Source organism: Caenorhabditis elegans, chromosome V, assembly GCF_000002985.6.
Source record: "Caenorhabditis elegans chromosome V".
NCBI lineage: Eukaryota > Metazoa > Nematoda > Chromadorea > Rhabditida > Rhabditidae > Caenorhabditis > Caenorhabditis elegans.
In genome coordinates this window covers 5,456,835-5,478,307 of record NC_003283.11, presented here as the reverse complement: position 1 = coordinate 5,478,307, position 21,473 = coordinate 5,456,835, and the positions used below count along the sequence as shown (strand labels likewise).

The 21,473-nt window shown below is 37.5% G+C and overlaps 5 protein-coding genes and 1 pseudogene across 6 annotated transcripts; 4 read left to right on the top strand and 2 right to left on the bottom strand.

Annotated features, from left to right (window-relative positions):
• Positions 1-5,161: 5,161 nt before the first annotated feature.
• Positions 5,162-6,475, bottom strand: ZC317.1 (annotated as a pseudogene). Its single transcript has 4 exons — positions 6,166-6,475; positions 5,569-6,076; positions 5,353-5,520; positions 5,162-5,304 (listed from the first exon to the last, which is right to left on the bottom strand). Coding segments are annotated over exons 1-4 (1,129 nt in total).
• Positions 6,476-7,277: 802 nt separating this feature from the next.
• ZC317.7 (YDG domain-containing protein) lies at positions 7,278-9,663 on the top strand. The gene is made up of 9 exons (NM_072045.7): positions 7,278-7,436; positions 7,483-7,561; positions 7,616-7,869; positions 7,916-8,095; positions 8,145-8,455; positions 8,504-8,555; positions 8,604-8,915; positions 8,960-9,166; positions 9,214-9,663. Exons 1-9 carry the CDS (start codon positions 7,365-7,367, stop codon positions 9,469-9,471), a joined length of 1,725 nt encoding a protein of 574 aa, NP_504446.1. The 5' UTR covers positions 7,278-7,364; the 3' UTR covers positions 9,472-9,663.
• Positions 9,664-9,718: 55 nt separating this feature from the next.
• Positions 9,719-12,486, top strand: ZC317.6 (ACT domain-containing protein). Its single transcript, NM_072044.7, has 6 exons — positions 9,719-9,793; positions 9,840-9,936; positions 11,404-11,522; positions 11,568-12,150; positions 12,202-12,338; positions 12,384-12,486. The coding sequence occupies exons 1-6, from the start codon at positions 9,756-9,758 to the stop codon at positions 12,448-12,450; spliced, it is 1,041 nt and encodes a 346-aa protein (NP_504445.2). The 5' UTR covers positions 9,719-9,755; the 3' UTR covers positions 12,451-12,486.
• Positions 12,487-12,872: 386 nt separating this feature from the next.
• srg-68 (Serpentine receptor class gamma) lies at positions 12,873-14,517 on the top strand (the record flags this gene model as incomplete). Its single annotated transcript, NM_072043.1, has 5 exons — positions 12,873-13,061; positions 13,113-13,328; positions 13,643-13,886; positions 14,172-14,353; positions 14,398-14,517. The coding sequence occupies 5 exons, from the start codon at positions 12,873-12,875 to the stop codon at positions 14,515-14,517; spliced, it is 951 nt and encodes a 316-aa protein (NP_504444.1).
• A 796-nt stretch (positions 14,518-15,313) lies between these two features.
• Positions 15,314-16,780, top strand: srg-67 (Serpentine receptor class gamma; the record flags this gene model as incomplete). The annotated part of the gene is made up of 5 exons (NM_072042.2): positions 15,314-15,502; positions 15,549-15,764; positions 16,132-16,375; positions 16,430-16,611; positions 16,658-16,780. 5 exons carry the CDS (start codon positions 15,314-15,316, stop codon positions 16,778-16,780), a joined length of 954 nt encoding a protein of 317 aa, NP_504443.2.
• Positions 16,781-16,859: 79 nt separating this feature from the next.
• ZC317.2 (uncharacterized protein) lies at positions 16,860-18,202 on the bottom strand. Its single transcript, NM_072041.5, has 3 exons — positions 17,976-18,202; positions 17,824-17,925; positions 16,860-17,034 (listed from the first exon to the last, which is right to left on the bottom strand). Exons 1-3 carry the CDS (start codon positions 18,129-18,131, stop codon positions 16,897-16,899), a joined length of 396 nt encoding a protein of 131 aa, NP_504442.1. The 5' UTR covers positions 18,132-18,202; the 3' UTR covers positions 16,860-16,896.
• Positions 18,203-21,473: the final 3,271 nt, after the last annotated feature.

Genomic DNA, 21,473 nt, shown 5'->3' with positions numbered 1-21,473 from the left:
ATTTGTGCGACGTCTGCAGCAAATGCGCTCCCGCGCCAAAACCACTTTTTTAGCTCTTCTCTCCCGATCTGAGGCGCTGTGAGGTGCAATTTGATGAGAATGAAGCATTCCAGTTGAACAAGTAGTGAAGGGAGTTAAAAGAGGAAATAGAGAGACCGGAATAAAACTCCCTACCTACCCCTAGGTGGGTTCAGCGGGAGGAATGAATAGTTTGAGAAATTGAAGGATGATAAAACATGAAGAGAGCAAATTAACAATAAAATTTGGCGGGTAAATGAACAAATTTTACACAAAAAAGGAATTACTGGCAGGTCAAAATTTAATATTTAAACCTAACGTTTTGCCGCATTTCTGTCGACGCAAATGCGCTCCTCTGCACTCGATTATCGATTTCTTCCTCCTTTCCTTCGCGTAGAGCTGGTCTGCGCGATACACCGGGGAAAGAAAACTCTCTGAATTTGGCTGGAATTCTGAGAGGTCTTGTTTTTGCAGCTCTTTTCAGGTGTGCACGTCCATTTTCTCGCTCTTCTTCTGGATCCTTGTCAACATCCACATCCTGTTCTTCTGCTACTGCGCCTTCCTTCGGAATATCTTCTTCTGGATTTTCAGCTGTTCCCGCTTCCTGCTCATCGGCCGCATCCACGTCCTCGGCTGCCATGACATCGCCTGGAACTTCCTCTTCCTGAGCTTCTTGAATTCGAATTCCCGTATTCTCCAGTGGAATCAGCAGATTCACTGGTTTCTCGACAATTCTCTTTCCCATTTTTACCATTACAGATTGTACTTCTCCATCCGGATTTTTCCTGTTCAGCTCCACGATTCTCGCCATTGGCCATGCATAACGCGGTAGCAATTTCTGGAATACCAAAACCACTTGACCAATTTCAGGTTTCAGCCTCGACGTCGCCTTCTTATTACGCTCCACATCTCTCAATGCTGCTATATATGATTTGCTGAACTCTTTCCATAGTTTTTCCTTGATAATTCTGAGTTTCTCCATCAACTGTCTCGTCAACCTTCCACCTTGTATCGCTTCGAATATCGATTTGTGATGTTCCGGCAATGTCAATTGAGCATTCGTTCGCCATAATGAGACGACGAATCTTTTCAGCTCCTCGACTTGGATCCAACTACAGAATCGGGATCCCCAGTGAAAATCAATAACTCCAGAACGATTTAGCATTCCGCATTTGAATTTTTATTAGTTTGGGCCGCTAATTTTACCGTCTCTATACCATTTCCATTCTTCCGCTATCGGCCGACGTCTGACCAAAAACCCGGATCCTGAAATATAGGTATTTATCGTGCTCTCAAACACGTTTTTTAAGGACAAACAAAGAAATACAAAATGGAATTAAAACAAAGAATTGGAAATTTTGGCAAATTTTGAAATTTTAAACGAAAAACATATAAAAACCGGTGTTTGTGAACGTGGCAAGTGAAAATCGGAAAGATTTTTGCTTCTGCCACCATTTCCTGATCCTCAACTACTCCATCAGCATGTTCCTGTTGTTCCCTTGCCGCTTCTTGCTCGCGGAGCTCCAACAGCTGCTCGTGCAATCTCCCAACTTCCATAGCGAAGTGATTTGATCTCGCCAGTAGGTTGTGGATGATGTTGTTCTTGTCTTGTACCACTTCTTCGAGCTTTTCAATCATCTTTTTCTGTTCCTCCTCGTACTCCGTCTTTTGCTGCAGCAGCTTTCCATATTCCTCCCGGAACCAGATTCTTTCCTCTTTTTCTCTCTGGAGTCTTCTGTTCTCGTGCTGCAGCTCGTCGCAGCTTTTGATCTTCTGTGCGATGAATTCTCCGGCTACCTGGCACATTTCAGTTGCGGCTTCGGTTCTCGTTTTCAACACATCCACCTCTTCCTCGCGTTCCTCACGGATCTTTTTTCTTTGACGTCTCAGACGCGTGATTTCTTTTTTCAAGCTGTTTACCTCCTTTTGCAGGTCTCGAACCGCCATAATTACCTTAAAATATTTAGATTAGACAAATAACGAGACGAACACGAATAATAACGATGTACGAGAGAGCAACGACACGAGAGCGGTAAGTTAGTGAAATATGGATAAGAGAGTTTAACAAATTTTTATAAGAGAGAGTGGGTGAGAGAGTGTAGAGATGAGGAGATTTAGAGGTGAAAAAAGTATTTTGGTGGTGGTTCGGCCTCCATTACCCCCTCAAATGTAAATTTTACCCCTCTTAAATTGAATTTATAAACCCTAGTGGACATTTGTTCCAATTTTGGAACATTTTTGTACGTGGAGTGTGCCAGTCCTTGCTGCCACTTATAAGCTCCTGACGTACACCCCCCGAGCGATATTGAAACTTGAAAACGTAACCCGTTTGCCACCTGAGCTCGCTACACTCAGCTTTAGGGGGATTCCTTTGACCAGTTTTACCCCGGTCATCTAATTCCTCTAAACTCAGCTCCGCTTTTGCTGCTCAGACTTCGCAGACTGTAGATTGGGCTCCTATCCTGGAAGTTGGCTCCGATCTCGGCGAGGACCTCCAGTCCTACCGTTCCTCCTTCGCTAAATCGTTGCTCCCATTATAGACCAAATCCAAATCCGCTCCTGCACCATTTCTACATCCGAATTGCTCGTCAGCTGCCTCTGGCTCCGAAAATATCGATTTTTCCGCTCTGTCTGCCACCCAGAGGGGTCCGAATCCTTTGAATCATCCGGTCGTTGCACCATGTCGTTTTCGTTGTTGTAGCTTCTCATTGCCGACACATTCTTTACTCGAGCTGGCTTCACCGATTTCTCCACGACTTTTTCTTCCATTTCTTCACGATTTTCTTGAGCTTTTAGCTGTGCAATTACCGCTTGAGTACACGTAATCAACAATTCGAAAGTCCTGTTTCCTGACATATTATACGCTTCCACTCTCTTTCTGATCTTCTTTGGCAGTGCATCAGTGAATTCTTGCAGGTATTTGTAATCGTCAACGTATAATCCAAGTCCTTTCAACCGTCTGACATCTCCCGCGTATGTCGCCAGCGACTCTTCAACCTCCTCAATAGTCGAATTTGGTTTGAATGTCATCATTCTCACTTTTCTCGTGAGGTAGTCTTTCTGGAAACGACCGCAGTTGAAGGTAGTGTGGAGATTTGTTCTGATCAGATAGTAGTTTTCCTTCGAATGACCATTAGTGATACTGTATTGTTTTGCTTTTCCGACAAGAAGTTGAGTGATGGCCATCTGCTTTTGTAGTAGTGAGAATCTCGGATTGTTATGGATCTGACTTTCGAAAACACCAATGAAGTTCATGTATTTCTCCGGCGATCCATCGAAAGGTTCCATACTTTTGACCGTCTCGTTGATCACTCTTTGACACTCCGCAGTGTCCCATAACGCTTCCTTTGTTTGCTCATTCGTCTCGTATCCATCCCAATGAATTAGATGCTCTGGTAGACCATCGTCATCCCATTTCGTGTCGTCACCGAACAATCTGTCTTGATTTGCCAAAACTGGATCTTCTCCGAAATAGCCATCATCGCCTTGCTCCGCTGAAGCTCTTCCCATCGTCCCTGCGTTTCTGCCAGGCTTTCTGCTGGTCAATTTATTATTTTCCTGCTCTGCCGTCGATGAAGATTGGTTGTTTTTGGTAATCTGCTGCATCACTTGCTCCAGTAGCGATTCCAATTTTGCCTGGTTGACGTCACTTTTCTCCGCATTCTTGTCCAGCTTCTGCTCCAACCCGTCCAGTTTCTTCTGCATTCTATATTGCTTTTCCGCCACTATCTCAATCCTTCCAACTTTTCTCTCGATATCCTGCTGCCATTGTCTCAGATAAGATGCTGTCGGTGTGGAATCCGAAGTTTTTTGTGGCTCCGTGTTGATGAGCATAGTCTCCTGATCCATATTCTCTGTCTTATCTTCAGGCGAATTTTGCAGGTTCAATCTCGCGGTTGGTGGCATCGGAGTGTCTTGAATTTGAAGAATCGAACCATCGTTGCCACTAGTGTCCATGTCCATATTCTCCCACGTCTCTACCTTGTGCTCCAATTGGATTTTTGTCTGACGCAGCTCCTCCAGCTTCTCCTTTCCTTTGTACATCACCATGTGGTGTTCGATGTTTTTGGTGATGTACAGTTTCGTCTCCTCATCCAATGGATTCATTCCTCTTGGTAGCTCGAACAACTTCTTGGCATCTTGCTCGATTTCTTCCCACTCCATCAAGAAATTCTCCAACTTTCTGCCGTAATCGGCGCACTCCTTGGCCTCTTTCACGACATCGTTCCATGCCAGAATGGCTTTCTTGGCTTTGGACTTCCAAGTGTTGATTTCCTTATTAGCCATATTTCTTCTCGAAGAAATTTTTTTTAACCCGTCGCCAATTTCTGGAAATTTAACGTAAGAATGAGTGAGTTTCCAAATTGGTCTTTTCGGCTTCGACGTTGGCGGCTGAGCGAATGGAGAAATGGAATAAATTTGTTTGAGCAGTTATTGCTTCTTTTAGTTTAATTGATCTTTGTTAAATTAACTAGTACAATACTGTTGGATATTTTAACATTTAAATGATTTGGGAAGTTAACTACTCGGAGGTACACTTGAATTTTACAATTGATTGGAATATTGTGGTGGAGAAATGCTTAATTTGGGAATTATATACGAGCCTGGCTGTTAAAACTACTGTAAATACTACTGAGTCAACGAAATTTCTTAGAAAATGTTCTAATTGGAGCTACGAGATGGATTACAGGTAACGAATAACTGGAATAATACTATTTTAGATTTATGATACTACGAGTTATTGTTAAATTGAAACTGATAAACCATTTTAAAATTGCTCTTTTTGTGGAGACTTTGAATTTTTGATTCTCGAAATGCTTCTTTTGTGAAGGCTTTTGATTGAATTTTTGTAGCGAAATGTGATTTGAAATTTAATTTTGAAATATTTAATTGCACAAATTATTGCAACTAATATTATTAAACAAAAGAAATTTGTTGATACTTGAAATTTTGATGAGCATCATAATTGAAACCGTGTAACCGTTTTTTCCTCTGCGCATCTGACCGATCTACATGGAGTATCGTCATCAGCCATCGGAGTGTTTTTGCCATTGGGAGCCTGTCTTGCCTACCGACCTAGACTCGACACCTCCCCTCCGGCGGGTACGTGGTTGCTGCATGGAGACGTTCCTAGTACGGCTTCCATCAACACTCCGACGTCTTCTCATGTTCCGCACATGAGGGACGAGATCCTATATTAAACCCAAATAAAAACCCTGAAATTGAAACTCTACCAATCCTGTGCTTGTAGGTGTCAAAGTCTGCCGACATTTCCATGATGATTGTCTGAAAACAAATTATATAAAAAATTAAGCTTTGTTATATTCAACTCACATGCTTCACAGATGAAACGTCAATTCCTCTTGCCAGGATGTTGGTGCAGACGACTCCGTGAATTTTTCGGAATTCCAAATCATTAACAGTGACGAGCTGCTGATTTTTCGTGATCATGCTGCACACGGGCTTGAAATTGTATCCCAATTGACGGAGAGTCATGGTTACCTGAAATTACAGAATTAAAATTTTAAATCTAAATTTAATTACACAAACCTGAGTAACTCTTTGGACAGTCTCACAAAAAATGGCAATCGTCTCATTATAAGGTCCATCTTTACTGCAACCAGTCTCCTTCAGATCATCGTCGATCAATTTGCGAATGATCCCATTTTGATAACCCAGGGATGTGAACGAATATCATTTGGCCTTCCTCTTCCCACTCTTACAACTCGCTGTGTGATGTATCCTGACATTCTTGGGCAAATAATGACTGACCACGGATCGTCTTCTCCCAACATTCTCATTTGAAGTACAGTCAATGCAATTGTGCCATTCGCATTTTTATTATAGGTTGCCGAGAAGAAGCACGACTGTAGATTTTCCAGGTTTTCTTCCTTCAGTTGATCCAGGATCCAATTGATGTCGGGAACGAAAGCACAATTGTCGATCATTTTATCAGCTTCGTCCAGAATAATCGTTTTCAAATTATCAAGGCATACGTCGCCACATTCAATCGTCGCTTTCAGTTTGCCGATTGTGCAGAATGCAATGTCGCATTGGCCTGAAAATTATTAAAATTAAGCATTTCATTAGCAAACTGAAATCCTTGTACGGCACATGGGGGCCGGTAAACTCCTGCAAAATAATTACCTTTAGTGAAAGGATGGTTAGCGACAAGTTTATCAATCTTGATATCACGGATTGGCTCAACATTGTCCATGCACTGTAATCCAAGAATGAGTTCACAGCGATTGAAAAGCTGATCCACCAAAGCCGATGTGCTTGCCATAATCAAAATCGAAGGTGACGGTTTCGTGGACTCGAAGCAATTTGATTGACGATTTTCCAATGCGGCTTCAATCGCCGGGATCAAAAATGCGTATGTTTTACCAATACCCGTTGGTGCCTCGACAACAAGTCCTCGTCCTTCTCGAATCACTTGAATTGACATCTGTTGAACTCGCCGCTTCACCGTTTTTGTTACTCCAGGGATAAGACATATGAAAAATAGCATTTCTCGATCATGTCAGGAGAAAAATAAAAAATGGAAGAACATAAATTTGTGGATAAAGTGCTGATTGGGGAACAAGGAAATAAAAATTTACATAAATATTTCTTTACATATCAGAAAAATTCGCAATTGGGCAATTCAAAACATATGAGACGGAGAGAGAAGGAGAACGTTGCGGCATGTAAACAACCAAAAACCCTGATAATAAAAGCCATTTTGACCTGTCTGAGTCATTTTCCAAAAAAAAAAACAATTGGAAAAACAATAATGGTGCGTCCATAGTCTGCGGAAAACGGGAAATTCCCGCGTGCGGAAGCGTCCATAGTCTGCGGAAAAAAACAAGGAGTTTCTCGCTTTGTTATTGGTCAATTTCAAAATAGTGGGCGTGTTCAACCGATTAGAGGCTGTAAAATTTTAAGCTGAGCAATGGGAAAACAAGAAACAACAGCTGATTGGTTGGCCACGCCTACTTTTTTGAATTTTGAGGAAAAAAAAGCGAGGAACTCCGGTTTTTCCGCAGACTATGGACGCTTCCGCACGCGGGAAATTCCCGTTTTCCGCAGACTATGGACGCACCATAAAGAATGAGGCTCAGAGGCCTGGTTGATGAAAAATGAAAAATATAAATATCTACTCAAAGAAAAAATGCGAGCATTTCACCAAATTTTAGGTAAATTTCAATAATTCAATTTAAAAACTCGCCAGGCTTTTCGTGCATTTTGACGTGGCGGTGTTTGCGGACCAACATCGCATACCGTAATCCTCGCGTGGCGCCACGTGTTGCAGTGATTTCTCAAAATCCTTCCAGTTCTCAGAGCAAAACTCTGCAAAATCGACGATGCTTCCGTCGCGAAGTGAAAGTGACGATGATAAATATATTCCATCAGGGCTCTTAAATATTGCCGGCAGTGTAAGTCATCGTAATAAACGAAAGAAGCTATAAAAATACTTTTCAGACAGCGAACACGAACGATATAAAAGTCAGTGAAATCTGTGAGTTCTACAATGACAATAAACCAGCATGCAATGTCGTCGGTTAGTTAATATAGTTTAATTTTAAATCCAGCTTTTAATTGGATCCATTTGCAGAGAAATCTTCAAGAGAATCTGATGTTTTCGTGGATTTATCTGGAAAGGAAGCTGAAATAATTGCCCGGCCTGCACCTATCGCTCCCGTTTCTTCGGATGCTTCGAAACCTTCGAATTCACCATCAGTCGCTTCTCGAATTCTCACGATTCCGCCGGGTTCTCATGTTTTAGGACTTCCAGGTGTTGATCCAAGGGAGATCTCTACAATGCCAAGTCAATCACACATGCCAACATTCTCTCCTCCCGGTCCAGTGGTAAGCATTCACATTCAGAATAATTGGTTTTGATTTAATTTTTCAGAAGCGCCAAAATGTGTATCACCATGCCCCATTGCAAATTCCGGCGATTTATGCGGTTCCAGGCCACCCGATGATTCATCAGAGACCAATGCCATATTGTCCTCCAGGATTGTTGGCCTTGAAACAGAAATCATTGGCAACAATGCAGCTTCCAGTGACCATGATCAATCCGAACGCTGGGGTATTTGTACCAATTTATGTATCACTTAAAATCAAAAACTTTATTTCAGATGTACCCACATGTCATAGTACCAATGCATCCTCAAATGGCCGCGATGGCTGCGACATTCAATCCTGGATTGATGGTTGTTTCGCATCCAGTACCAGTCATTCCAATACCGTCGAATTCGTCTCAAAGTTCACAACCACCTATGCCAGCTCCACAGCCAACTACTCCAGAAGAACCACGAGTTTGTGCGGGACTTAGGAAACAATTGAAAATGGAAGCTGCTGCAAGATTTAAAGCTGAACGAGATGCACAAAAAGCTAAATTAAAAGCTGAAAAGCTGGCTGAAAAGACAAAAACCACGGTTGTCAAAAAGTAGGTTTCGGGCCTAATGAAATTCAATTACAGATTCAAAGTTTTCAGGAAAAAAGAGAAGATTTCCGGACAGTCGAACAGAAAATTTTCGAATTTTTCGGTTTGCAAAAGGTTGTATAACGTTCCATTCAATGGCACGTTGTTTCAGAAAGATATGTTTGTGATTAGACTGAAAGATGTGGATTCCTTCGATCGAAACAACGAAATATGGAGAATCGACAATCACGTTTTGCTGCAAAAGTTCTGTGGAGTTCCATCACTTCGTGCACCAGCACGACAGTTTCAATCAACAAATAGAATGTCTGGATATGATTCTCGTGCAACCTGGAGACTTTTCATTATTAATCCTGATAATGTTGAAGTTAATGAATATGGATCAGAAGTCACCATCCGTGAATATCCATCGATCAACGATCTTCGTCAAGCGAAACAACGGGCTGAGCTAAAAGATGGAGCATTTGTATGAGAAACTCGATTTTTCTAATTACAAATTACAATTTTCAGAGCGAGATCGAGAAGAGTGAATACGGCGAAAAAGTGATTAGGCATGAAGCAAAGAAACTTTCAAGGGAACAAAAAAGGCTTGAGCGTAAGCAAAGAAAACTGCAATGGAAGCGACAATTTACAACTGCATCTTCGAAATTTCAATCGACTTCGGATAATCCATCTGAGCTGAACGACGCAGAAAAAGCGTTGTCTAACTCCAGAATGGTTTGTTTGAAATTTACACGAAAATTCTTAATTAATAATAATTTCAGGGTGAACGAGATGAGGCCGTCTGTCGGGATATCATCGCCGAGTTGTTGGATGCTATAGAAGTTAATGAATATGATGATGAAGATAGCTGTATGTACAGTGATTTGGAATCAAGTTCATCTGAAGATGATGAAGAAGATGCCGGCAGTCTTATTTCTGTGGCGTATTCAACAGATAATGAGGATTTCAAATCATGCAAAATCGAGTTGTTTCAAGAGGATGAGCTCCCAGAAGTTGCACTGGAGCTGACTATTGATTAAATGTTTTTTTTTCGTTTTATCATCATCATATAGTGTTTATAATTTAATTCTTGTATTATCGATAGTCTATTCCTAACGTGTTTTATTAATACATATAATTTATTTATAATGAATGCTTAAAAAATCAGCATGGGATTTAATTTTACGTGAACTGTATTATTCTATTAATAAAGTGTAGATTCGGAAGAAAGATAAGAATTCAAAATCTGAGAAGCAATTTTGAATTCATTATTTTTATTAACTCTACTAGCAATCGGTGCATCCAACTAACCAACTAACACACAATGTGCGTCTCGAGACCAGGAATGAGTACAACACGGAGGTAATACAAGGTTTTAGAATTAATATTTCTCAGGTAGACATTTCAGATCTCGACGCGGGACTACTAACATAACACAGAATGAGGAATCTGCAGATAATTGGAATAAAATGGCTAATTCGAATTTTCGATCGACAGTTTTTGAGGTATAAATTCTATATGAATCTTGTAAAACACCACAACATGTTACGTTAACACCGAGTATTGCGAACTTTGACGCAAAAATACGGTAACTGGTCTCGAAACGATCGAAACTTGGTAGCTACCATATACCCCAAGTGTTTTGCAATTATTTCGCTCAGTTTATCACAATTGAGAGCGCCGAAACTGAAAGTTTTTGAGAGAAGAAACAGAAATACGGGAAAAATGGAGATATATTTTCGGTTATTTTTGACGCGGAAATACTGTACCTGGCCTTGGCACGATTGAACTTTTGCAGCTACCGTACCCACAAGTGTTTCGCAATAATTTTCCGTCGATTTTTTTTAGAGTTTTTCTCAATTTACAGGGTGGGCCAAAAGTATGGTAACACGTTTGCAGCTCTATAACTTCACGTGTGGAGAGAGTTATTACATCAATTTGTACAAGTTTTGTTCTCCATAAAATACTGACCAGATTAACGTTTTGGATTTTCAAAATATCCCCATCCACATTGCTGCAGGCCTTCAGAACTTTTGAGATCACGATCTTTATGGCACGCAAGTCGGCATTCTGCAGGATTTCTACATTTTTCTCGAGGAATCCATCAAGTATCTTACAAGTTTTTATAGTTCAAAGAATGCTCTTGGTCTGGAAATTCTTTAAAAACAAAAATCCAAAAAATTACTGTCGTGGTATTTCTGTCATGGACTGTGGCAGTAGTTTAAGTCTTGAATGACTCAGTCGTCAGAAAGATGGATGTGAGCGGAGGCAGCAGTATGAAGAAAAATTCATTTTAGTACTTATTGGCACGTTTTGACCTGACTGTTCACAATTTTTGAGAAAAATTGAACTCGGATGATTTTGTGGGTCATTACGCCTTGTGAAACCAAAAAAACTGAGTAAATTTCGCAAAGTTGAATTCATGAAATATTCAAAGGTTTTTTCTAGGCGCCAGTGTCGACACAGAAAATTTTTATATGCTACAAAAACAATCAAAAACGCTTCTTCACTTCTTTAACTTTCAATTTAACATAAAAATTAAACATCTGAAAATTATTGGCGTGCATGGGAGGTGCGTTTGCGTGGGAAGTGCCGCGTGCCAAAACGCCGTTTTTTCGAAAGGGTTCGCCAAATTGCCGAGGTGATTAAAATCGCACCTTATTGGGAACATTACAAATTTTGGGTCAAATTGAAGGAAATTTATTCAGCTATCAGCATTCGATAGAAGAATGTACGTATGACGTGGCAGTCGCACCAAAAAGCTCATGTAAAAGAGCGCTCCATGTGTTACCATACTTTTGGCCCACCCTGTATAGCACTAAGGTCAATGTTTTTGGAGAAAAAAACCAAAAAAACATGTAAAACCTCAAAAAATACGGGAAAAAATTGAGAAACATTGTCGGGTACGGTAGCTGAACAGTTTCGCTCGTTTCGAGACCCACTACCGTAATATGAACAAATATAATTTTCAGAACCGTGTCCACGTGTGGGTACTTCCACTGAACTATTCTCAATCGAAATATGGTGGCCGGAAGACTCCCTCATCTGCGTGCACAATAATCACTGTCCAGATTGCTCACGATTTCTTGAGGTTTGTGAAATTTAAATGTGCTCCAAAAGTAGATCCATCTTTCAGCAATAACGTCTGTATTCCACCCACGCATCTTCTGACACCTCAACATCTTCCACTCGGTGTCCTTGATGTTCTTATCAATGGAATTGTTGATGGCAATGAGACCCACGAAAAGGCTATGGCAGCTCGACGACGAGGATTCAGTGGAAGTCTAAAAAAGAAGCATCTTGAAGAGACAGTTGAAAGTGGTTCAGTCTTCCAGTTTTTGAAGAAACCACATCGAGACACGTTCACTGTGCCAGAAGCTATTCAAGTTCAACGACCCGAGATGCATGAAATTGACTATCGATGTTATTCTGGAGACTTTATAAGCAATCTCGTGACAGCTATGTCGATGGCTGTGAACAGTCCGTATCTTTCGAAACTTGATAGATTGGCAATTGGAGTGCTTGCTTTCGAAAGGGCCATGTGTTTTATCTACGATCGCCCGACAAATTCAATAATTCTTCTCGACACTCATATGCATTTTAAAGGACAAGCTGGAAGTGTTCTCTGTGTTGCATCTTTTGAAGATATTACGGATTTCATCGTTTCGGTAACTAAGCTCGTGTTCCATGAAGTTTTCAAAACTGCAGACGTCACCGGTGTAAGTTCCAATTTTTCTTATTTCTCTAAGTTATCCTTTATTTTTTCACAGCAATTCGAAATTACATGCCTGATGCTTACAAGTCTGACGAACAAAGTCCACAAAGGAGGCATCTTTCTTCCAATCAAATCGAGTATGCCAAGAGTCACATCATCGATACCATTGAAGCCTATTAGAATCAGAGCAAAGTTAGTTTATAGAAGTTTTAGAACATTTTAATCGAATCATTTCAGAAAAATGGTTTGCGTTGGGAGTGCAGAAATGGGCAGTGACAGTGGCTACGAAAGTGATACCTCATGAACTTCTTCCTAACTTTAATAATAAACTCATTTATTCACATGTTGGTTTTGAAGTTAATAAAAAGTTAAAAAAAAAGGGCAATGTAATACAACATGCAACAATCCGTAAATCTCGGCAAAAGTCAGGCTTCTCGTTCAACTTCTGGAATATGTGGAAACTTCAATATTTTCTACAATATTTTTTTGATGTCATCATTCCAGAATTTGTAAACCAGTAAGTCACACGAACTGGATGCAACATCACGCCTAAAATCGAAGTAGACGCTGATTTGAATAATGAAGGGTATTTGAGCACTCACAGGACCCGGGGGAATATGAGCTCACAGACAAATGTTCGAAACGAGAAAAAATCATCCCGTTCGGATTCATTTGGTGTTACACTTTGCTCACGAGTTGTGACCTTTAGTTACTTGCAGAGTGAAAATGTCTCGAAATTTATCAATTTCTCTGGAAGATGTGAAGCTGGACCCAACTGTAAGAATACTTACAATCATTGAACTGGTCTACAGTATTCCTTCATTCATTCTTCTGATATGCTTCCAATTTTTGTTAGGGATTTCGAAAGTATATGCAAATTCATTTTATAGACTAGTTCAGTTGGCTTTGTTAACTGTAATATTTCTCTTTGTGTCAAAAATGATCTACATCTTTTTATATTTCCAGAACACTTTTGTCTACTTGAATACATGGATTGCAGTTCGAATGGAGATGCATCCATCTTGTATTTTAATTTTAAAGGTCATTGAAGTATGGCTACCAGGATTTTTGACATGGGCTAAATATCTTACTTGGTGGTTTTTGCATATACAATTTCTATCGGCTTCTTCGCTGACCGTTCACCGAATTTCTTCATTTTGGTGGCCTCAAACCTATGAAAAGGTAGGACATTACGATTTTGTAAAAATTTAAATATTATTCAATCATGTAACTTGTCCTATACGCCGAGAATCTGACAGTCTTGAAATCTAAAATGCCCAAGGCAATTTTCTGAAACCTTCATGAACTTGAAGTTTCAATCGGAGACCTAAAACTTGTAACTTAGAAAATGAGCTACTAATATCTGAATAAATTACACTTATTTAGGGTTCTCAGTTTAGGATTCATTTTTTATTTTCAGGAGAAGCAAAATCTTAGTAGATTTTTAGAAAACTATAGTAAAATATAAAAACTCGTATCCATGCAATCTGTTTCAGTTCTGGACAAAATGTTATTTCTATGTTGGTGCAGCATTCATATTCTACAGTTTTCTGCCAACTTTGACTTGGTTTGATTTTGCAAATGAAATCCTTATCGTGGACGATAAACTGATGAGATCCAGAAATCCGGAAATAATTATTAAAGCTACAAATGTGACGGCTGTATTTACTGTTGTTTATTTTATAATTCTTTGTGTGCTGGGAATTATAACATCCGTAATGATTGGTAAAAATAAGCAAGGTATGTAAAAATTGAGCGATAGACAACTTGTAAAAGCTCTAGCAATTTTTTCAAACCATTTTTCATATGTTTTAGTTTCGTCAAAAACTGAATTTTGAAAAAAATTTTGCAACTTCTAGTCAAACTGAAAAAAATTTCATGTGACGGCTTTTTACCAAACTTTACGAATGTTTGTTCGAAAGTGCAGGCGTTTGCTATGAAGTTGTGGCATTTTGCCGAGAAGCAATATTTTTTGGCGTAAAGTTGAAATTAACAAGTAACCAGATTTTTAAAATTTAATTCAAGCTCTCTCCGCCGTATACGAAAAAATTGCCAAGAAACTCACTCATATCGCAATTGTCCACTGCGTCGTGTTTGCTGGAATTTTATTATGGAGTGTTCTCACTTCATTGAACTCATATTGGAACTTTATCCCAAGTGTTATTATTGCAATTAATCAAACCCTAATGGTGTTTTCTTCGGATTTGGTAACCTCTTAGAACTGTTTTCAGATAATAAAACTCATTTTCAGATGACATTATCACTACCATATATTCTCTTATTTTTTGACAGTAATGTTCAAAGACAATTCATGCAAAAGTGTGTTCGGAAAAACAACTCTCTGTCGACTGTCTTTGTACTTTCGAATTAGTTTTCGTTTTTCTTGAATTGTGAAAATAAGCTGTTATTTTTGATTCAATCTTTGAGTGCATAATAAAAAGTGGAAACTTTCCAAACGAGTAATTGAAGAGCACTGAAAAACCATGACGGTCCCGGTGTTTTTTTAAAGAAAACGAAAATTTTAAGGTTTACATTAGGTAGGTGTAGTTAGTGTAGAGGCATTAGTGTGGCTTGTCAGGGCTCAAAAGATTACCTGACAAAGATTCCTCCTGCAGTTTGTACAACTTCTGCTATTAGAGCAATGATGTTTTCAGAGCAATTTTAGTTTATGAGCTCATTTTCGATAGGTGCAACAGTACAGGGGTGACTATAAAATTTGATCGTGCAGTTTGCACAACGTCTGCTGTTAGAGCAATTACGTTTCAAGATCAATTCCAATTTCAAGGCACATAGGTGCAAAAAAATGAAACGTAAACATTGAGACGTAATGAGCCCGAAAAAGGAAGTGTACTTACTGTTAGTTATATCTTCCTCTTTACTATTCACGAGGGCAACTGAAATGACAAGGAGTCTTTGTAGTGTTCCAAGTAAAGTGTTTAAAAAATACAGGAAATTCACATATCTCTATGGAATATACATCTCGCATATAGATGCTTACGTAATTCCCGTAATTAAAAACAAAACTAGGATACAGACGTTCATAAATGAGTGTGCTCACTGGAGACTGCTCATTGATAAAAAAACGTCGCCCGCCGCCTGAGCCAGAGCCTAGTTTCAGTTCATATCATATTGATTTCAAAAAACTCCAACAAATCGAGGCTGATCTAATGTCATTAAACATCACAGTTTCCATGGAAGAGGTTAATCTTGACCTACGTATGAAAATACTTACCGTTGTCGAGTTGGGCTATGGTATTCCATCTTTCATTTGCATGGTTGCTTTTTTAGTTATGATGGGATCGTCAAAAGTGTTCAAAAGCTCATTTTACAGACTAGTACAATTGGACTTGTTAACAGTGATTTCCTTAATTCTCTGAAAATTTCAATTCCTCAATTTTCCAGAACATTTTACTCTACTTGAACACATGGATTGCTCTTAGACTGGAGTCTCAACCGTCTTGTATCTTTCTTTTAAAATCAATTGAAGAGTTGCTACCTGGATTTTTGACATGGTGTAAATATCTTACTTGGTGGTTTTTGCACATTCAATTTCTATCAGCATGCTCGTTGAGTGCTCATCGAATATCATCGTTTTGGTGGCCAACGATTTATGAAATGGTTGGTGTGAAACTTGTTTGACAACTTTTACCCAAAAATACCTACTAGCGACGTGTGGCTGAGTTTTCGGCATCAAGTTGCCGGTTGCCGAAATTTTTAGCGTTTGGCAAGAAAATGGGAAATTAAACATAAAAAAATTCCAAAGTATAAGTTTAACAAAAATGTATGTCTGAAACACGCCAAATCTTCGATAAATGAGTTTCCGATTTCCGACAATTTTAGCTCTCGACAACTGGTTTCCGCACGTTGAAAAATTTGACAAATTCTGTTCGAAAAAGACAATTTCGGGCAAAAGTTGGCCAAGAAATCACATCAAGTGCTCAGTAAATCTAACTCGAAAAATCTAACTATCTCTATAAAATTCTAGTTCTGGTCTCAATATTATGTGGCATGCGGTCTTGCATTTGTAATCTACAGTTTCATGCCAACTCTCATCTGGCACGAGTTCGCAGTAGAGGTATCAATTGAAAACGGAATTCTCATGAAAACTTTACGTCCTACAACAATAATGTTTGCGTTGAATGTTACGGCTGGATTCTCTACAGCATATTTTATTATTATTTCAGTTTTGGGAATTACAACAGCCTACATTGTATATAAAATGGAGAAATGTAAAATATTATATGTTTCAGTGAGATTTAGCTCAACAAAAATCCCATTTCCAGCGCTCTCCGCTATTTATAGCAAAGTTGCCAAGAAATTGACCAAGATCGCATTTACCTATAGTGCTGTATATCTTGGAATTCTGTTTTGGACTGTTGCCACTGCTTTGAATTTTTATATTGGTGTAATTCCAGACTTGATCATGGAGATAAATAACACAATTATGGTGTTTTGCTCGGGTTTGGTAAGGGATTTAGAAACAAAAAACTTAATAAAATTAATATTTTCAGATGACACTTTCTCTCCCATACGTTTTATTATTCTTTGATACAAATGTAAAAAAGCAGTTCTTTCCGAAATCAGCTACTACAGATATCACATTGATTAGTTCGCCTTCAGTTCCTTATAACTAGTTTTTGAACCGTAGTGTATATATTTTTGGCAAACTTCGTTCACAGTCCCTCAAGTCTTATTAACATTTAAAATGGCAAAAATAGAAAATATTTATCATTTTATATAATATGAACTTTTATACAGTTGAAATGAGAGATCTGTCAGTTGAAAATGAGAACTGTGGATTTTCGATGCATCTGGAGTAAGAGTTGGATGATGCACTTCCTGAATTGTACAGTTGACGATACTCCAGTAAACACGGATCCATGGATAGCTGAAAAAATGATTAATTTTGGGACAATATTTGTAAAGTTGTTTCTAAATTTTAAAATTTGGTTTTAGGAATTTCTGTACGCGATCTTACTTTTTCTTTAATCCTTTTTCAATTTATTATTTCCAGCATTTCACTGACATTGTATCATGAAATTTTAATATCCAAATAACCTCGTTTCAAAAAAATTTCAATTTAATTAGACATACTAATGAGGCAGTACTAACTAAATGTGGAGTACCGTCCAGGTTAATTTTAATTTAAAATTTTCAAACTGGTCTCAAATGCCAATGTATGTACATATTAAAAAATAAAGACGAAAAAATTTTCTAACCATTTGTTCAAATGCCAATGATTTTGGTAATAACCATGCTATGTTCATTTTCGAACTGAACAGACTTTGCCGTTCGTCTAACTCTTTTTGAAAAATTAGTTTTTAAAGGAATTGTTTTGTATTAAACAAATTTTGTGGGACCTTTTTTCTATCAAAAATTGAAAAAAACATGAAAAAAAAAACAATCTGCGTTGAAATTGATTAAAAACCTAAAAACCAAGTGTGGCACGGTCTTTTATGCGGAAATTAGAGACAAAATCGTGGAAGTTCAAATAAGGAGATTAGCAAGATTTGAAAAATATCCAAAATCAGTGAGATTTTTTCAAACTGAATTTTTAAAGTTTTTTTCGCGTTATCTTGGAATCTTGAACCCGTTTGGACCACCTTTACGGCAAAAAATTAAAATATGCGTTTTTTTCCGCATAGTTTTGTCTAAATTGATTCTGATTACAACTTACCTTCCTATCAATCACAAACTTGCTCGGCTCAACGAATCGAGCGTTCATTGACGTTCGACGGAACTTTACTTCTTTTTTGCTATCTCCTTGGCAAATGTTGCACTGGAATTTTAAATAATTAGAAACATTCAAATTATTTTTCAATTTCTTACATCTCCCAAATCAATACAGCAAACACATATACACACGAATAAGCTTATAATTGTGAAAATTAGGAATATCACTAGACCAATTGGATAGTGACAATTACAGGTTTGTGTAGCAATACTTTCTGACATTCCAATAACCGGGGAAAATGTTGTTGGCATTTCTGGAAAATCATTTGATAGGTAAAACGTGGAAAAGTGCGCAGAGATATCATCGTGATCTTGATCGGTATGATTTCATCAAAGTAAACATAAAAGATCAATCGTAAATCTTCGGGTAGTTATGTTTCAAATAAAAAATATTTTTGAAAAAGAAGGGCCATATTGTGTGACGCAAGAAGGCAAGGAGTGGGTGTCCTAAATGGTCACTCGAAGATTTAATTTTTTTGTTATAAACAAGCATTGAAATGACAGCTGTTCTTGCAAAAAAAAATCTTTAGTTTACAATTTCAAAATGAGTTGGAAAAATTGAAAATCAAACAAACTACAATTTTGCATTTGTTGGAATACTATTTTCGTTACTTTTAACGTTTGAACAGTCAAAATCAAAATTAAGGTGAAAAATGAAAAAAATAAGAAGGCGAAGAAGGCAGACACATATCAGTAATCAAACAACACGCGGAGGAAATGAGATATGTTTGATTTAACACTCACGATATAGACACGGTATAGTTTGTGGCTGTCATGGAGAGATAGAAAAATGCAACGAAACTTGCCTGGAGGATCAAGTGGTAAAAACTGTTTGGTATCTGTAGTACTCCATTGTTATTCGGGTACTCGATGAGCTTTGGACGACTAACGACAATCTTGAACGGAACTATTTAAAAATTGAGGGAACTGTGCTTTTAAAGAGACGAATCAGTTAAAAATCAGCAATTTTTTGATTAAAAGGACTGAATTTCACAATCGTCATTTTTCGAGTAATTTTGCAAAATGGATTTTAATACAGTTGTGACGTCATTTTGCTACCCTTTTCAACTATAAGACACTACTTGTGCTAATAACCCCGTAAAGATTTTCCGCGGGAATTCAGATTTTGTTGGTATACTTTTTATTTTTTGCTCATAAATTTGATGAAATTTGTTGCAATGAAAAGTTCTAGTACGTCAAAAAGTGTTGAAATAGATCAAATTGAGATGCATTTTGAAGCTGGAGCTTCACACTGTTAACGGAATTTTTGTTAATTTTTGTTTACTAAAATGTACTTGTATTACATCTACTACTCATTCTATAAAATTTCAATTTGATGTAAGTTGTACATACATATATACCTAGTGCTTTATTAAGTTCATAAAACTTATTAAGCGTAACCCATCCAGTGGAGGTGTTGTAGAAGCAGCAAAACTTTAAAAAAATTTAATCCTTGAATTCCGCCGATGTCTGGAAAAGTATACAGTTTTAAATTAATTTGAAAGACCTTGAAGTTGACTAGAAATTAAACTTCATTTGCCTTAACTTATCTAGAAATTTGGGCTGACGGCTTATGTCCTATTTGTCCACGCATCTTATCTGGAAAACCATATTCGGGCTCTAATTTTCTTGATTTCAAATTATTGAATAAATAATTTCATTATGCTAAAAAATAATTGGGTCCAAGTATTTGTCCTTCTAAGAAAAGAAATTGACGACAAAAATGGGGTGGGCCCATAAAATATTTTTATGAGGAGTGAAATAAGGAAATATTCTTATTTTCAGGGTGGTGGTGGTGCTCACACAGGCATTATAGAATTTGCTCACTAAAGAAGCAGCGATTTCTGCGAACGAACGTACAATTTTTGTTTTTTATTATTTATTCTTTTGTTTTGTTTTTATTTTTTGAAATTGGTCTAGCATGGTATTTTTTAATGGATTCATTATATTATTTTTTGTATTTATTTTGATCTAGACATGATTCAGGAAAAAGTGCGAGACGGAGAGATTTTCGTTAATCCTCCTTAATCCTTGAATGTTGCTTTTCATTTGTTGCAAATATGATAATTCTTTTTTTTTGTTGAAAACTGAAATTTATAAGATCAGTAAATAATAATCTCCCTTTTGATATATTTTCCCAAAATGCAAGCCTTCTTCCTCTATCCCACACATCCCACATTCAACTGTCATTTTCACACATTTACTAAATTCAGAGACAAGACGGATTTTTCGTATTTGTTTCTCAATGAGGACACATTACGTGTACATTTATTAATTATTTGAAATTTTTTGGGTTCACATGAGACTCAAAATCTTAAATTCATGAGATGTCTCGGGAAAAATATTAAATGCCAAATTGAAAGCAATTTGTTTTAGACTAGAATTAATATATTGAAAAGGGCAATGCCCAAAAAATGTGTGAATTTATAGCAAAATTAGAAAAAAGTAGGAAAACGAAAATATCATAATAATTTTCGCCGAGTTTATTTAGGACTTTTGATTAAATTTCTGGTTTTAAAATGACAAATTATCATAGGAAATTTTTTTTTGAATTTTTTTAAACATTAAAAAAGTGTTGAAAATCAGTTTTCATCTATCACAATTTGAGATACGTTCGAACCTGCAGAAAACCTCGAAATTATTCAAAAAGCCCACATTTTCGAACTTTGACCAAATATTGAATAAAAAATATTAATAAATCTAAAGCTTTTGAAGAGTACTTTCTAAGAATATTCGGTCATTTTAAGTATATTTTTCCAATTTTTTATTAACATTTTGAAAATTTATTTTTAAAATGCAACACTATACGCATCCTATGACGGTTCTAGAATTATCATGAAGAGTAAGTAAAATCTATGAAAGCTCCAAAAAATCTATGAAAGCTCCAAAAAATCTATGAAAGCTCAAAAAACACTCCTTAAAAATTTTCGGCGAATTTGGAGCAGATCTAAACAATTTTTTTGGTTTTTTTTTTGGTTTTTGATCAATTTTTTTGGTTCCAGCCCTGGTTCAGAAAGTTGGCGAAAGTTAATGTTTCCAAATCGGCAAATAGACAAACTAAAAAAAAACAAATCGGCAAATAGACAAACTGTCGGTCTCCCTAGATTTAAACCAACTTCCCACGGGCCCTACTCCACCCTTAAAAAAATTATTACAGATAGCTAGATACATTTATCAATTTTTATCCAAATAACTCCCAGTGTCTTTCCAAAATTATTATCTGTGTGTATCTGTATGCTCGGTTTCCAAGACTACTATATAATCCCACGTGTTTTTTTTTCTGTCGAGAACTTGTATCGGTTCTATCGATATTTATTCATAAACATAGAGTATAGCTCCACTCCATTTTCTTCTCTCTTCCTTCCTTTCCTCATTTTTTCCTCTTCACATCATTATTTTTGTGTCTCCCGGTCCTGTGTTGCTCCTCCTGTGTTGCTCCTGGAGCTCAGACCCCTCTAGACTTGGGTACTTTTCTCTTTCTATCTCTCTCTCAGTTTTGTTTCTTTTTTTTGCCCCCGTTTTTGAGAAGAGATCATTGCATATTAGGAAGCATGTGCCAAACAAGTACATACATAATTCACTGCATACATGGGT